We start from the raw sequence: 14,808 nt of genomic DNA on the forward strand, positions 1-14,808 counted from the left end.
AAGGCTATCTTTAAAGCTCACCTTTGTGTTCCCATGGCAATCTAAGCTCGCACTTCTGGAGTAGCGTCCTACATCTGCGAACAGTGCAGTGCCGCGAAGACAGGAGATAAACCCTCTTGCTTGTTTGATGCGACTTTCTAAGTGCATACCAGGTATTTCAGGGAGCACTTCAAGCAGTCGTCAAAAATAGGTTGCCTGAGGTAAAAATTTGGCTTTTTCAGCGTAGTATATTACCAGTGCTGGCGGACACAAGAAAAAACAACGAATCTTCTTAACTAGTAGGCTGCTTAACTAGTTTTAATGTTAATATTAACAATAATACTTTTAATAACAACTAATAGAGTTTGGCGCCTAGTTCCAATCAGAGATTTGTAGCCAGTCGCTAGTAATACCCGTATCAGTTTTTAGAACTTAGAAAACGCGATTACTCTTTGGCGCTGCGGTTAGACCAAATATGGCTTCTTTGACTAGTTACATGCACTGCAAAGGTTGCGTTGCCGGCATGCTTTCCGGAAGCACATGCATTTTGGCATGATGTAGCCAAATTCTGTCGAGCCGTAGCGCCCAGGATAGTTGTGTTTTCTAAATTCTAAAAACTGATATGGCTGTTGTTAACAACCGGCTAGAAATCTCTAATTAGAACCAGTTGCTTAGCTATGATGGTTAAAAAGTTAATTATCAGAAATGAGTTAACTTCGCTTAATACTTCACCCATTTGTCCACAGCGTACTTTTAAAAGTGGAGTGAGATTTTTTATGATTTCAATATCAAAGATTGAATTTTTCTCTTCAAGTAGATCATGCTTTTGTCATCAGTGGATCGACCGAAGGCCCTGAACTAAAAAGGCGCATTTCCTCTCCTCAGTATGTATTCTTTCCATAGTGAAACTTCAGGATGTTTGTTTCGCACGAACCGCATCGATTGTCGCTGGCTTATAATTTTCGCGCGGCCGCGTTTATGTAAATGGTATGCTAGTTTCAAGAATAGAGCAGCAAGAAAGACGAAAGTAAACAATGAATGCTTTGAATGTCCCGCAACCTTGGCTTTTTTTGCTCTACAATGAATTTTATGCTGCTTAACTTTCTATAGTACACTGGGTTTTCCCGTGTGCACAACGACGCCTATCTATTCCAGGTCATAGATCTTATAGTTCCTTGCAGTTTTTCGGGACGAAAACCACTTAGTGTGCTCAGCGAGGCCTCGGAGACTGCTGTACTTGTCGCTAGCTATCCTGGATATGATGATAGTGTGATTTTAATTCATAATAATGAAGTTTTGGTTATAGGAACTGGAGGTTCTGCAGAGCGGACGGTTACTATTATGCATTTCACTCCTACTGAGGAAAGTCCTTGAGTTTGGAAAATAAACTTTCTGAAGCGGGTGTTGTCCTGTCGTTGCGTGTGGTGATTTCAACGCTTAGTGTCCATTTCTTCTTCTTCGGAAATTTTTTTACCAGTCAAGGCATTCTTGTAACGCCCCGCCGGGAGGAATTTCGGGCTACAGGCACCGTTCGCCAAAACGGGTTTAGGAAGTGTCCACTCGGCCCAAAGAAAGCAACTGAAAAGAAGCAGCGTGGAAAAATTGGTTCTTGCTTCAATAGTGTGCGTTACGTGTTTGCATTGAAGTCTAAGGACAACAGTGTAGTCGCTATGGCCTGCAACTATGACACAACGGAACCTACATTTTTTGAACAGCGGTGGTTGCCTTGAACGCCCGAAAAAAGTACTTTTGTAAGCCAAAACTCTTTTCCTTTTACAACAGTGGTATGGCAGGTGTCGGTCTTTCGGATCAAGCCGTCAACTACTAATATATCGGCATCAAGGAAAAACGTGCTTGTGGCTGTTGACACAAAAGCTCAACTTTGCAATTGTGAACGCCTGAACAATCTACCAAAGTGCTAGAGACGAGCCTGCTGAGTATTTTTGCTTTCGTAAGAACGTTGTTCATCATTACCTACGCCTTGACATGCAGCAAGCAGCGGTTCGCAGACACTCTGGTTCAATCGTGTCTGATGCTTTTTTGAAAAGGAGAAAGCTTCCCCCGCAAAGTAGAATAACTGGGGTGCCAGTATAGCGTGAAAAGATTCATGAGGGCCTGCAAAAAGCGTTATATCACCCTGTGTAAAAATCGCGGGGATATTAACATAATTCCCGCCACCAAGTAGGAGTGGAGCGAGGTACCCACATGTGCTATGGGGAGGACCCAGCGTACTAAAAAAAGTACACCTGTATAACTTAGGAACGAATGAAGCAATGATGACGAAATTTAGGTAATCAGGTTTTCTTTATCAGGGAGCATGATGTGCTAAAAATGAACAAAATCCCGCTGTTAGATTCTTGTTGGTCGCTTATGAATCGATACAATTCACCGGCTTTCCGGTGTCAGCCAACAGTGACTATACTTTGCTGCAAAAATCTATATTTTTCCTCAAAAAGCTTATTTTTGTAAATTAACGAGAAGTCCCCGAAACACCGGGTAGACGCCTATTGCGGTTGCATTTCAGGGATGTTATCACAGCAATAGTGCCGCGAGCAGTTCAGGAAAAAGAAAAAGAACCCTTCAAAGCATGCTTTCTATTTTACATTTCTTTCTTTTTGCTAAGAACAAAGTTTTGTTGGCATCTCAAAAAGCACAAATGCAAAGGAATGAAAGCAAGAAAACTCCTTGTAGTAAACTATACTCTTTCTCCAAGTGGCCAGCTTCCTAATAAACTGGCAGTGATTAGCCAGCTTTGTTTCCTCTTCTCTCCGGTCGGTTGTCTATGGCAAGTACCTGGCATGTCTAGTTCGTACGGGATAGCAGTTTCAGGCAGTGGTGTTTATTGAGGAGTTTGGGATAGTAAATATTCGTTTGTTGCTGCCGTTGTAGGTGGATGTCCGGCATGAATACCGTGAAGTGCCGTTCACGCTCTCAAGTGCCAGAGGTTCACGGTGACTGGGCCGGCGCCGTAGAGAAACGGCACAGTCTGCTCGACGATACTGTCCACGAGAACAATCTTCGAGGCGACGTCTCCTGGAGAGTGGACATAAAAAGCATATATTATTATGGGTAAAGCGGCAGTGTTTTCACTTAAATGTTGGACTGTCGGCACTGTAACATCGCCTCGGGGCACATCACGAAAAGAGCGACGGGAACAAACGCAGCCAGCAGCGCTGTGCAACCTGCGTTTTCTGACATTTGCAGGCTGTCAAAGCTCTGCACCCTGCAAGGGAGACTGATTCTTTCCTATATGAATCACCGATAAGCAACACTGTTCCTGCTTTAAGCTGGAGGCGGCGAGGATGACTCAGGAGCGAATATTTGCGCGTGCATAAGCGTGCCACTTCGGTAATAGTAATCTGACTGGAAGCCCATGTACAGGTGCCGTCAGCAGTAAATGGAAGGCAATATTAACGAAAAAATTTAATCATTGCCCCCTAGTTCATGCATCTTTGAATACATATGTGCAGCCTAATTGTGAGTTTGCAAATTGCACTGTGCACCAACACACATAAATCATTACGCTTTAGATTTAAAGAAATTAAATTTTTTTGACAAAAGACCCCTTCCATTTACTTTTGGCGGTGAGTGTACATGCACCAATTTATGCATGTTCTGGTGAAGCCGGACTGGTCAAGAGGGATTTTTAGTGCACATATAAGTATTGCACTTGATGACGTGTATTTATTTGCCTCGCTAGGTTGTCGTAAGTCTCAAGGGCTTACACTGATGTGCCCGGCGCGAGCAGAAGGTTCGGATAGTTTTCTGCTTTGTGGATCCATTCGCGTATATGCATGTTCGCGTGGTGATTGTGACTAATTATTTATTTATTTCCTCAAAAGTCTCGATTCAGGCATTACATGAGGGAGTGGACGTTATCTGGCAAACAATGGTAAAAAATGTTAAGATGAAAGGTAGGCGATGCTCCGCTTGAATTCTAGTGGGTTGATGATAATGGCAACTTCGGTGGGCAGGTCATTCCAGTCTCGTGCAGTACGCTGAAAAACTGACTGCTGAAATGTCAGAGTATGGGCTTGTAGGGGATACACTGCGTTACTGTGGCTGAACCGGGCGATGCGGTGGGCTCTTTTTATGTAGGGGTTATCAAGAGGCAAAGAATGGAAAAAATTATAAAAAAGGTTAAGACGTGCTATCTTACGGCGCGAGGCTAGGGGGGGGGGGGGGGGGGGGCAAGTTGGTTCGAGCTTTTAGTGCTGAGATGCGTGAGTGGTAGGAATAATTAGATAGAATGAATCGTGTCGCACGGTTCTGAACTATTTCGAGGGCGTTAGTAAGATTATTGTGGTGCGGATCAAAAATAGCGTTAGCATACTCACACAAAGGTTTGAAAAGCAAGCTGCTTAATTGGGGGAGGAGCGAGTGAAAGGTTACGGCGTAAATAACCTAGAGCACAATTAGCAGAATTTATTATGTGATTAATATGACAGGTCCAAGTTAGGTCACGCGAGATATACACACCAAGATATTTGAATGATTCGGATGTTCCAATCTGCAGGTTATTAATATTATAATTAGGCGCTACGTAATTACGACGACGGTGAATGGACATTAACACAGTTTAAGAAATATTTAATGACATGAGCCTTGTTTTACACCAGTCCTGTATGCGAATAAGTTTAGTTTGTAATGCGAAATTGTCGGTGGAGTTAGTAATTCCTCGGTAAACGACACAGTCATCGGCAAAGAGTCGGATATGAGAAGAAATGTTACACGGTAGGTCCTTAATATATATCAAGAAAAGGAGGGGCCCGAGTACCGTTCCTTGCGGTACCCCTGAGAGCACAGGTGTTAAGGATGAAGAGTGTGAATTGGCATATACGAACTGCTGACGGTTAGATAAAAACCCTGGAATCCAGTTCAGAACACATGGATGAATATTAAGGCGCGATAACTTTAGTAAGAGACGACCATGGGGGACCTTATCGAACGCTTATCAAGGCGGGAGCAGCAGGAAGCAACTGAATGCGAAAAAAATACACCGGTTTCGTGTGTTGCATAAATCGCGAACTGCGAGCAAACGTTGTCAATGTCCACAACACCAGTCCACGGTCAGTTCATGGCGCTAGCGGCGACTAGCCGCAGCGCAACGTAGCAGCTGTTTCCACAATAGAGTTTCATACAGACCAAGTTAATGCTACGTCGAAAAAAAAACAGTGCTGGAAACGGGAAATAAATGGCTGCGGCTTAGCTCAGCTACCTTAATGTAAGCGAAAGTCATGCTGGCATAACCAGCGTGAAGTCACGCTGCGGCCTATTGCTGCAATTCCGCGTATCTGCCACAACTTTGTCAGCGCTAACGGATGCAGCCCATCTCTCTCTGTCCCCACCGCCACGTACCTAAAAGCGCGACCGAGGCGTCCAGTGGGCCAGGGAGACGGCTATGCGCTCCTTAGTTCCTAAATAATCGGTGTCTAGAATGTTGTCAACGGCAACGAAACAATGAATCCCTGCGGCCTAAATTTTCAGTGCCGCGTTTCTGCCACAACGTTGCCAATGCCAACGCATGCAGCGCACATCCGTCACTACCACCACATAGCTTAAAGCGCGACTGAGGTGTGCACTGTACCAGGGGGCCAGTTTTACGCATTTACATTCCCTATCGATTGCTAAATCTCTCGTACGGTTGGTAGCGTCAACCGGATGATTAGACTCGGCTCCGACGTCTGCAAGTACCCACTCTCGAGGACGTCGGCTCCAGCTGACTTGCTTCGTCCTTAGCGAGACACTGGATATGCAGCGCGCAGCTGCCGCGGTGACCGCGAAGTGCGCGGCTGCAGCTGCTGTGAGTCACATGGCACGTCACGTGGTCGCTTACGCAGCTCCGTCCCTATTTTTGAAGGTCATTCATGCAGACAAGGTGAAATCGGAAATTTTAAAGCTTTCGCTTTAACAGAAGAAAGAATGACAAACGCCCGTTGCCGTCTTTTCTTTCATCATCGCAGTGGCCTATGATATGCTACTTCTGTACTCAATCTTTCGCTCGTGGAAAGTCTTGTCCTTCATAAAAGTATAGCGATACAACCGTAGGATTCATTCCACTGTTGCCATGATGAAGGCACTGAAGAATTTTTAAGCTTCACCTTTTGAAGTAGGCGTCCAGATATCACACTGTTCAAAATATGCCTAGAGTGTCTCTTCACTTGTGGATCCTGGATCCACATTAGGTGGAAATATTTTTCGAGCTGGTGGTTGTTTATGCAAAACAAATTCCTGGCTTCATTCTGAAGAAGGTATGCGGAGGAAAAGAAGGCGCACATTCAAGAAAAACAGTCAGTTTCGGACCACTTGTGCTTCCTGAATTTGTGGGAAAAATTGGGGAAAGAATAAGAAAACATTTTCAGCCCAGGGAAATGCCTACAGTTTCTATTTCTGTGAAAACTCTCCGCCGCAAGGAACTGTTCGAAATACGTGCTTACGATTTCAAAAATAATAAGTTTGCCCTCAGATCCAAGCAGAGGATTGCTGATGAGAGAATCCGAAGCATTGCTTCGCCTGCGATAACAGCTACAGTTTTAGCACCACTCATGTCTTAAGCGTAACCTGTATAGTCTAATATACTTGGCGATTTTTCGTTCATATCAGGTACACTGTGTTTTGTGTGGTGCGCAGAGATTTTTCAAATTGCAGAACACTATTGCCGAAGTACGTATTGATATTTTAAAGCATCGCGCATGTTTATATTCCGTGATTTTTCTTGCTCTTCCTTTTCTTATCCACGGTGCCTTGTGCTCGCTCTCCTTTCAGCGGCTAGAAGGAGTAGCGAGAACAGACGAGGAAGAACACAAAAGCTAACAGGACATGCGCCGAAGCACCATCAATTTAATGACAGCTACGAGCAAGTTTTTAAATGCAAGCCAGGACCGACGTGATAGCAGAAATACCTTAACAGCCCACAAAGCAATGAAATCTTCATATCAAAATTTCATCCATGGTTAATTTCATCCACGGGGCCATTACATCGCCCAGACGGGGAGATGCCTCAATCAACAATTGTTGGAACACGCACGCGACGTCAAGAACGGGGAAGAGAGACCACTGGTTCACCACATTCGTTCATGCGAATCTAAAACGTGCAAGCCATTTTTAGGAAAAGCTGCTGTGCTAGGAAGAAGTAGTGACATGTCCACGAGATTAATAATTGAAGCTGAAGGGATAAATTCTTTGGGAGATACATGTGTAAGCATATGTATCAGCAGCGCGAACACCACACAGGAAGAAGAAGGAGAAGAAGGTAAAGAGCGCTGACTCTTCTTCTCCTTCTTCTTCCTGTGTGGTGTTCGCGCTGCTGATACATATGGATCGCAACCAACTAGCCCGACAGATGGTGTTATGTGTAAGCACTCTCTCTATCTTTTTATGTGATAAAGAACTCTCGTTTCTGAGGCAACGATACTGTTAGCACAAGTGATGACTTGTCTTTGGTGCATAATTATGCTGCATGTGTGAAATAAAATTTGCTGGAAGTTAGCGCTCGTGTTGTTCGTGTCTTGACGTGTCCTGTCCTAATCTGCGCTACAATCTCTCGCAGCGAAAGTCCGTGAGTTCGTTCTTCCAGAACTTGGAAAGCGAGCGCCGTGATCTGCGATAAGTGGTAGACAGGGAAGCGACATCCAGTTCAGGCGGAACTTCCACTGAGCCGTCACACCGAATACACGAAAGAGGAAGGGAAGGCAGTGAAATCGTGTATTGCAAGGTAGCCTTCGTTTTCTGTATATGTATGTAATGGACATACGGGTGCGCCTGCCTTCGCACAGACGTCAGAGATGGGATACGGTTTTCAGGACGAGATTCCTTTCATGTCACCTCGAGCGACTGAACGCGAGTGCACAGCTGCTTGAGAATGAGGACCAGTGATGGTGGTATCTTTTCCATCTGTCGATGAAGTTTCAACATGTATTACTCTGCAGCCCATCGATCCTGCGGCGGCCGCTCCCTTGGGCACGGTGAGCGCGCATGTTTGTTTCGTTCTAAACTAGGTTAGGAGCGCTGGAATATGGTCGCTGATCAGCCCAGCCACGCGGTTTCTTTCCATATTCCTAGGGCTTTCTTTAAATTCTGGAAAACAGGTCCACGTAGGCGATACTTTGGCACAAAATCTCTATCGGTTGTTTCTTATTCCCGCTCATAACTTCACAGAACGTACGTGAACCTCAAGAGAATAATTTCGCATTATTAATTTTAGCGAACTAATTAGCCATAATTGCAAAAAAAAATAAAAGCAAACCTAACGCGCTCATGCTACAACATAAAGAGACGTGGAATGCGGGCTGTAGTTACCGAAGTGTTCTTTAATGGCAGCTTCTGTTGTGCTGAGTGGGGCAACTGTAAAAAGGAGAAAGCAATTAACAGCACTTTTGTTTCAAGTAGCATCAAACGTTCGTTAAAACTACTGGAAAATGCCTTAGACGAAGAGAATAATGGCCAATAATTTCAATACGTGCGCTAAGAAAAAGGCTTTTAATTATACTAAGGAGTGCGTATAGAGTTATGGCAGAGTTATGTGTCAGCAGACGAACGCCAAAGCTGCTTAGCCACCATGGTGCGTTAAACATAGTTTGAGCACATGCTTAACGTTGCTTTCCCTGTTTCTTGGGTGGACTAAGTCCATTTTGGGTGCGTCCGAGGTTGGTTCCTAATGTAAGTCGACTGAATTTTCAAATTTTGGGGGGTTAGCCACGCAATATTTTGTGGTGGGCCACGCCCCTCTTGGGGCGTCCCATGTGAGTTTTAAGCGTGGGTCAACTTAATTTGAAAATTGTTTGGGCTCGGCGAACCCAATTTTGGAGTTGGTCCAATTCCATTCATAAGACTAGGTGAAGCCTGTCTTCCATTCACGCACACCCTTAATTACCGGCAATCATAATAGCCCAGGTCATTCGAAGGGTAAAATTCCGGTATCCTAACCGTATTTAAGGTGCACGTCATGTGTAATACCATGCGTTGCTATCTTTATCCGGCAGAATCATCCCTAAATTGAGCTCTGTTTTTGTCTGACACGTCTTTAAACGGGCCAATTGGACGCTTCACATTAAGTCACGTGGCCCGCCAGAAGGCTACATTCACTCCACGGCATCCACCAAGAATAGGGCTAGAAATGCTTTCGCGTTAAAATACATTAGGGCGTGCACTTTCACAACCTTTCATAGCCTGTACTGTTCGTACGACGCAACTGCTGGCTTCCAATGCAACTTCGAGAGCAAGCAATACAAGTACACCGCTAGTCCAATGTCACTGGCATGTCCTTCCAGTTTTTACCTTATCATCCATGAAACTGCGCTCATCACCAATACAAATTGTTAAGCAATCGCGAACTTCGAAGTTTAAAGTCAAGAATGCCTGTGTAGTGTTCAGACGTTTATATAGCTCTTCACACAGCCATCAGCTATATGCCCTATTTAATTGGGTACATTTTACACGGACCACATAAATATCTGTTTAAAAGCTGCAGCGTTTGAACGTTGTTATAATGACGCGATAGCGTTATTGGTTTTGTAATGGGCTTTTCGGGTACAACGCACAAAGCACAGCTCGACACAAAGCACAAAGCGCGGAACGGCGTTCCAACGGCAGGCACTGGTTCCAACGGCACCAACAGGAAGCGCGCGCTCGCCGAGAGCAGTCCCGCTGCCGCGCGAGCACTTCTTCTTCATCACAATGGCCCCCGGCGAAGGAGGAGCCATCCTGGCGACTCACGGCGTGGTACACATCACGGGTTCGTGGTAGGGCTTGAGGCGGCTGATGTGAACGGTTTCACGGCCACGGCGGCGGTGGTCAGAGGAGGGTGTCAAAGGTTCCACAACGTAGTTCACGGGGGAACTCTGACAGACAACACGGTAGGGGCCGTGATATTTTGTGAGGAACTTGGACGACAGGCCAGGAGGACCAGAAGGGACCCAGAGCCAAACAAGGGAGCCGGCGGGTAGGTGGGCAAAGGGTTGACCAGAATCACGCCGTTCTTTCTGACGATGTTGGTCGTCAGACGTGAGAGATCGGGCTAGTTGGCGGCATTCTTCGGCGTACTTGGCGATTTCAGAAGCAGGCGAGCAGTCAGATGCGTCAGGATGGTAGGGGAGAATGGTGTCAATCAAGCAGGTAGGTTCGCGTCCATAAAGGAGGAAGAATGGCGAAAACCCTGTAGTAGACTGGACGGCGGTATTGTAGGCGTACGTCACAAATGGGAGTACGAGGTCCCAGTTAGAGTGGTCGGGAGTGACATACATAGTGAGCATGTCACCGAGCGTCCGATTAAACCTTTCGGTCAGCCCGTTCGTCTGAGGATGGTACGCCGTGCTTGTTCTGTGAACTACGCGACATTCTTGTAGAAGCGCCTGAACAACGTCGGATAAAAACACGCGGCCGCGATCGCTGAGAAGCTCGCGGGGAGCACCGTGGCGAAGTACGAGGTTGCGAAGAATGAAGAAAGCGACTTCTCTGGCTGTAGCCGTCGAAAGAGCGGACGTCTCGGCATAGCGCGTAAGATGGTCGACAGCGACGACAATCCAGCGGTGACCAGCAGTAGAAGGCGGCAGAGGCCCATAAAGGTCGATGCCCACACGATCAAACGGACGGGCAGGACAAGGTAAAGGCTGCAATGGCCCGGAAAGGCGCTGCGGTGGTGACTTGCGGCGTTGGCAGTCAAGGCATGAGCGAATATACTTTCGTAGAAAGGTATACATGCCGCGCCAGTAGTACCGGTGCCGAAGGCGCGTGTATGTTTTTAAGAGACCAGCATGGGCGTTCTGGGGTGCGGCATGAAAAGATGCGCAGACTTCAGCACGTAAGTGGCGAGGTATGACAAGCAGCCATTTTCGACCATCTGGCATGTAATTTCGGCGATAAAGAAGACCGTCTTGCAAAGTGAAATGGCGGGCTTGACGTCGAAGGGAGCGGGAGGGCGCTGACGTAGTGCGGCCGGAGAGGAGGTGCACGAGAGAGGTTATCCAGGCGTCTTTGCGCTGCTCCAGATGCATGTTTGGAGGGCGTAACGAAGAGAGCACGGGGTCAATGCTAGAGATTGTCGCATCGTTGGCAAGTAGCGGTGAGCGGGAGAGGGCATCGGCGTCAGAGTGCTTGCGTCCGGAACGGTAGATGACTCGAATGTCGTACTCCTGAAGTCGCAGTGCCCAACGACCAAGTCGGCCGGATGGATCCTTCAAGGACGAAAGCCAGCATAAAGCATGGTGGTCGGTGACTACGTCGAAGGGGCGGCCGTAGAGATATGGTCGAAATTTGGTTATTGCCCACAAAATGGCCAAACATTCTTTTTCGGACACGGAGTAATTGATCTCGGCTTTAGAAAGTGTGCGGCTGGCATAGGCGACGACATATTCATGAAACCCAGGCTTCCGTTGTGCCAGCACAGCACCAATGCCAATGCCACTAGCATCCGTGTGGATCTCGGTCGGAGCGTCCGGGTCGTAATGGCGAAGTATGGGTGGTGAAGTAAGGAGCCGGCGCATTGTAGCGAAAGCATCATCACATTTGGAGCACCACGACGACAAGGAATTTTGGGCTTGAAGTCGCGTCAAAGGTGAAATGATGGTGGCGAAATTCCGGATGAAGCGGCGAAAATATGAGCATAGACCGATGAAACTCCGCAGTTCTTTGGGCGTGGACGGCTTCGGAAATTCGGCGACCGCACGAAGTTTTGCGGGATCCGGAAGGATGCCGTGTTTAGAGACGACGTGACCGAGGATGGTCAGTTGGCGAGCTCCGAAATGGCACTTTTTCAAATTTAATTGCAGCCCTGCGGTGGTGAGACAAGTGAGCACTTGGCGCAGGCGAGTCAGATGCGTCGAAAAGTCGGGCGAAAACACGACGACGTCGTCAAGGTAGCAGAGGCACGTCTTCCAGCGTAGGCCCCGCAGGACATTGTCCATCATTCTTTCGAATGTAGCAGGGGCATTACAAAGCCCAAATGGCATGACGTTAAACTCATATAACCCATCAGGCGTGACGAATGCTGTTTTTGCGCGATCAGCGTCGGCCATGGGTATTTGCCAATAACCAGATCTCAGATCGAGTGACGAAAAAAATTCTGCTCCTTGTAGGCAATCGAGGGCGTCATCTATGCGCGGCAGAGGATAAACGTCTTTCCGGGTTGCAGTGTTCAGCCGTCGATAATCCACGCAAAATCGGATAGAGCCGTCTTTCTTTCGAACGAGAACGACCGGGGAAGACCATGGGCTCTTCGAGGGTTGTATAATCCCGCGCTCCAGCATGTCGTCGACTTGCTCGGTGATGACGCGACGCTCCGAAGCTGACACGCGATATGGTCGTTGGCGCAGAGGAGGATGGGTGCCAGTATCGATGGTATGGGTGACAGCGGAAGCACGGCCGAGTGGAGTTTGGCACGCATCAAAAGACGAACGAAATTCGCACAAAAGGGCGAACAGCTGGTCACGGCACGCCGAATGAAGGTCTCGATCGATAGCACTGTACAGAACGTCAGAGGGTGGTCGGTGTGACAGGGGAGCCGGAGTGAGAGCATCGAGCGACGGTGTAGGAGCGGCCTGGGCGTCGTCAACGACTTGTAGAAGTTCAGCCGATGCTACGTAACCAATGCATTCACCACGAAGCAGAGTCAAAGGAGTGGGCAGATGATTGCTGATGAGCATGGTTGCGGTGCCAGAAGTCATTGTGAGGACAGCGAAGGGAAGCGGTAGGTTCCTGCGGCGAACGAACAATTCCGAGGGAGTAAAGAGTACAGCTGTGTCGGGTGGGTCGGCTGGAGAGATACAGGACAGGGAGACTACAACGGACGAGGAAGCAGGAAGTTCGACATCATGGGAAAGGAGAAGTTTGTCCGGATACTCAGCGGTTTCGGCAGTGGAGTCGTCGGGTAGGACAGAGAGTGTGACTTCAGCACGGGCGCAGTCGACGACAGCAGAGTGGTCCGACAGAAAGTCCCACCCAAGAATGACGTCATGCGAGCAGGAGGAGAGTACCACAAACTCAATTGCGTAGATGACGTCTTGGATAGCAACTCGTGCAGTGCAAGCGGCGAGCGGCTGAATTTGCTGGGCGTCAGCAGTACGCAGTAAAATACCAGGGAATGGCGTCAAAACTTTCTTGATGCGGCGGCAAAATTTCGCGTCTATAACTGATACGGCTGCTCCGGTGTCTATCAAGGCACACGTCGCAACACCGTCTACTACTACATCAACGACATTGGCGGGGGACGTCAGAGGCCTTGTAAAGTTCGCCGAAGGCGCAGCTCTTGCCTCGTGAACTGCGCTCACTAGTTTTCCGCTTCACTGGAGCTGGCGCGGCGGCGCATCGGAGAGATGGAACGGCGCCGCGGAGAATGGGAGCGGTGCGGCGCTGCGGACTGGTTGTCAGTGGTGAATGCAGATGGTGGCGAACTAGGCTGCATGCGGTACCGCTGCGTGTGAGGTCCGTATGCTGAGTGCGTCATGACGTCAGTAGGCGGATAATAAGAGTGATTGCGGCAGTAGCGAGCGACATGTCCGGCAATGCCACAGGCAAAACAAATGGGCCTGTTGTCCCGAGTGCGCCATGGGCGACCGTAGGGGAGGGGGGCCGACGCCATGTGCGGCAACGATGGTGGGGCGGGAACCCGATACGGCCGGACAGGTCGTGGTGCCAAGGGCGGCGGAGCTGCTGTGGCGTCGGAGAAATTGCCCGTGGTATGAGGAGCCGGGCGGGACAGGACGGCGGCGTAGGTAAGCGGGGCAGCCACTGCCTGCTGGGGGACTGGTGGCACGGCATCTGCGATCTGCAGGGCGTCTGCGACCTGTGCCTGGATGGTCTGCTGAAAGGCCGGCGGAAGTGCTGGTGACGGAGCTGGGGGCGCATGCACGAGCGCGAGTTGACGTGCAACTTCTTCGCGGATAAACCGCTTCACCTCTTGCATGAACTGGGGTTCTCCAGCGACCATGGCATCCGCAGATAGTACCTCGGCCTGCCGCAAAGGGCGACGAGCGAGGACGCGTTGCTTGCGCAGCTCCTCGTAGCTCTGGCACAAGCTGATGACGGAGGCAACGGTGTCCGGCTGCCTGGCAAGAAGCATCTGAAAGGCGTCCTCGTCGATGCCTTTCATAATGTGCTGGATCTTATCGGCTTCAGTCATCTCAGAATTGACGCGCTTGCACAGGTCTACGACGTCTTCCACGTAGCTGGTGAACGTCTCACCTGGCTGCTGCGACCGCTCACGCAAGCGCTGCTCAGCGCGGAGCTTGCGCACGCCAGGACGGCCAAATACCTCGGCAAAGCTCGTTTTGAAAGCCGACCAGGTGGTTATGTCTGCTTCATGGTTGCGGAACCACAGGTTGGCGACGTCAGCAAGGTAGAAAATAACGTTGTTAAGCTTCATGGTATCGTCCCAGCGGTTGTGCGTGCTTACCCGCTCGTAGGACGCCAGCCAATCTTCGACATCACTGTCACCAGTGCCGCTGAACACAGCTGGGTCTCGCTGCCGAGGCATGCCAGCGCAGATAACAGGTGCTGGCGGAACCGATGACGGCGGCGGGGATGTGTTTCTCGGCATTTGGGTGGTAACGGTGCCGTTTCTCAGCTCCAGGACGGGATCAGAGTCCACCTCCACCACTTGTAATGGGCTTTTCGGGTACAACGCACAAAGCACAGCTCGACACAAAGCACAAAGCGCGGAACGGCGTTCCAACGGCAGGCACTGGTTCCAACGGCACCAACAGGAAGCGCGCGCTCGCCGAGAGCAGTCCCGCTGCCGCGCGAGCACTTCTTCTTCATCACAGTTTAATGACCATATATGCGGAATTTGATATTCTCTAGTTTATATTCCTATATTTCGTGCCACTCTTGGTCCAG

The 14,808-nt window shown here is 48.9% G+C and overlaps 2 protein-coding genes across 3 annotated transcripts in view; both read right to left on the bottom strand.

Annotated features, from left to right (window-relative positions):
* Window positions 1-2,813: 2,813 nt before the first annotated feature.
* The window catches only part of LOC149325554 (thiopurine S-methyltransferase-like), a 47,109-nt gene continuing 35,114 nt past the window's right edge, over window positions 2,814-14,808 (bottom strand). For both annotated transcript variants that reach the window (XM_089562797.1, XM_089562796.1), the window contains 2 exons: window positions 8,278-8,322; window positions 2,814-3,012 (listed from right to left, as the gene is read on the bottom strand). In XM_089562797.1, coding sequence (XP_089418923.1) covers window positions 2,903-3,012; window positions 8,278-8,322 — 155 coding nt within the window. In that variant the 3' untranslated portion in view covers window positions 2,814-2,902. The remainder of the gene's footprint in view (window positions 3,013-8,277; window positions 8,323-14,808) is intronic.
* Window positions 12,396-14,509, bottom strand: LOC149325555 (uncharacterized). Its single transcript, XM_089563343.1, has one exon. It carries the CDS (start codon window positions 14,507-14,509, stop codon window positions 13,241-13,243), a length of 1,269 nt encoding a protein of 422 aa, XP_089419469.1. The 3' UTR covers window positions 12,396-13,240.

The sequence above is a fragment of the Amblyomma mixtum genome, chromosome 10 (assembly GCF_055824585.1).
Source record: "Amblyomma mixtum isolate Tamu chromosome 10, ASM5582458v1, whole genome shotgun sequence".
Taxonomy (NCBI): domain Eukaryota; kingdom Metazoa; phylum Arthropoda; class Arachnida; order Ixodida; family Ixodidae; genus Amblyomma; species Amblyomma mixtum.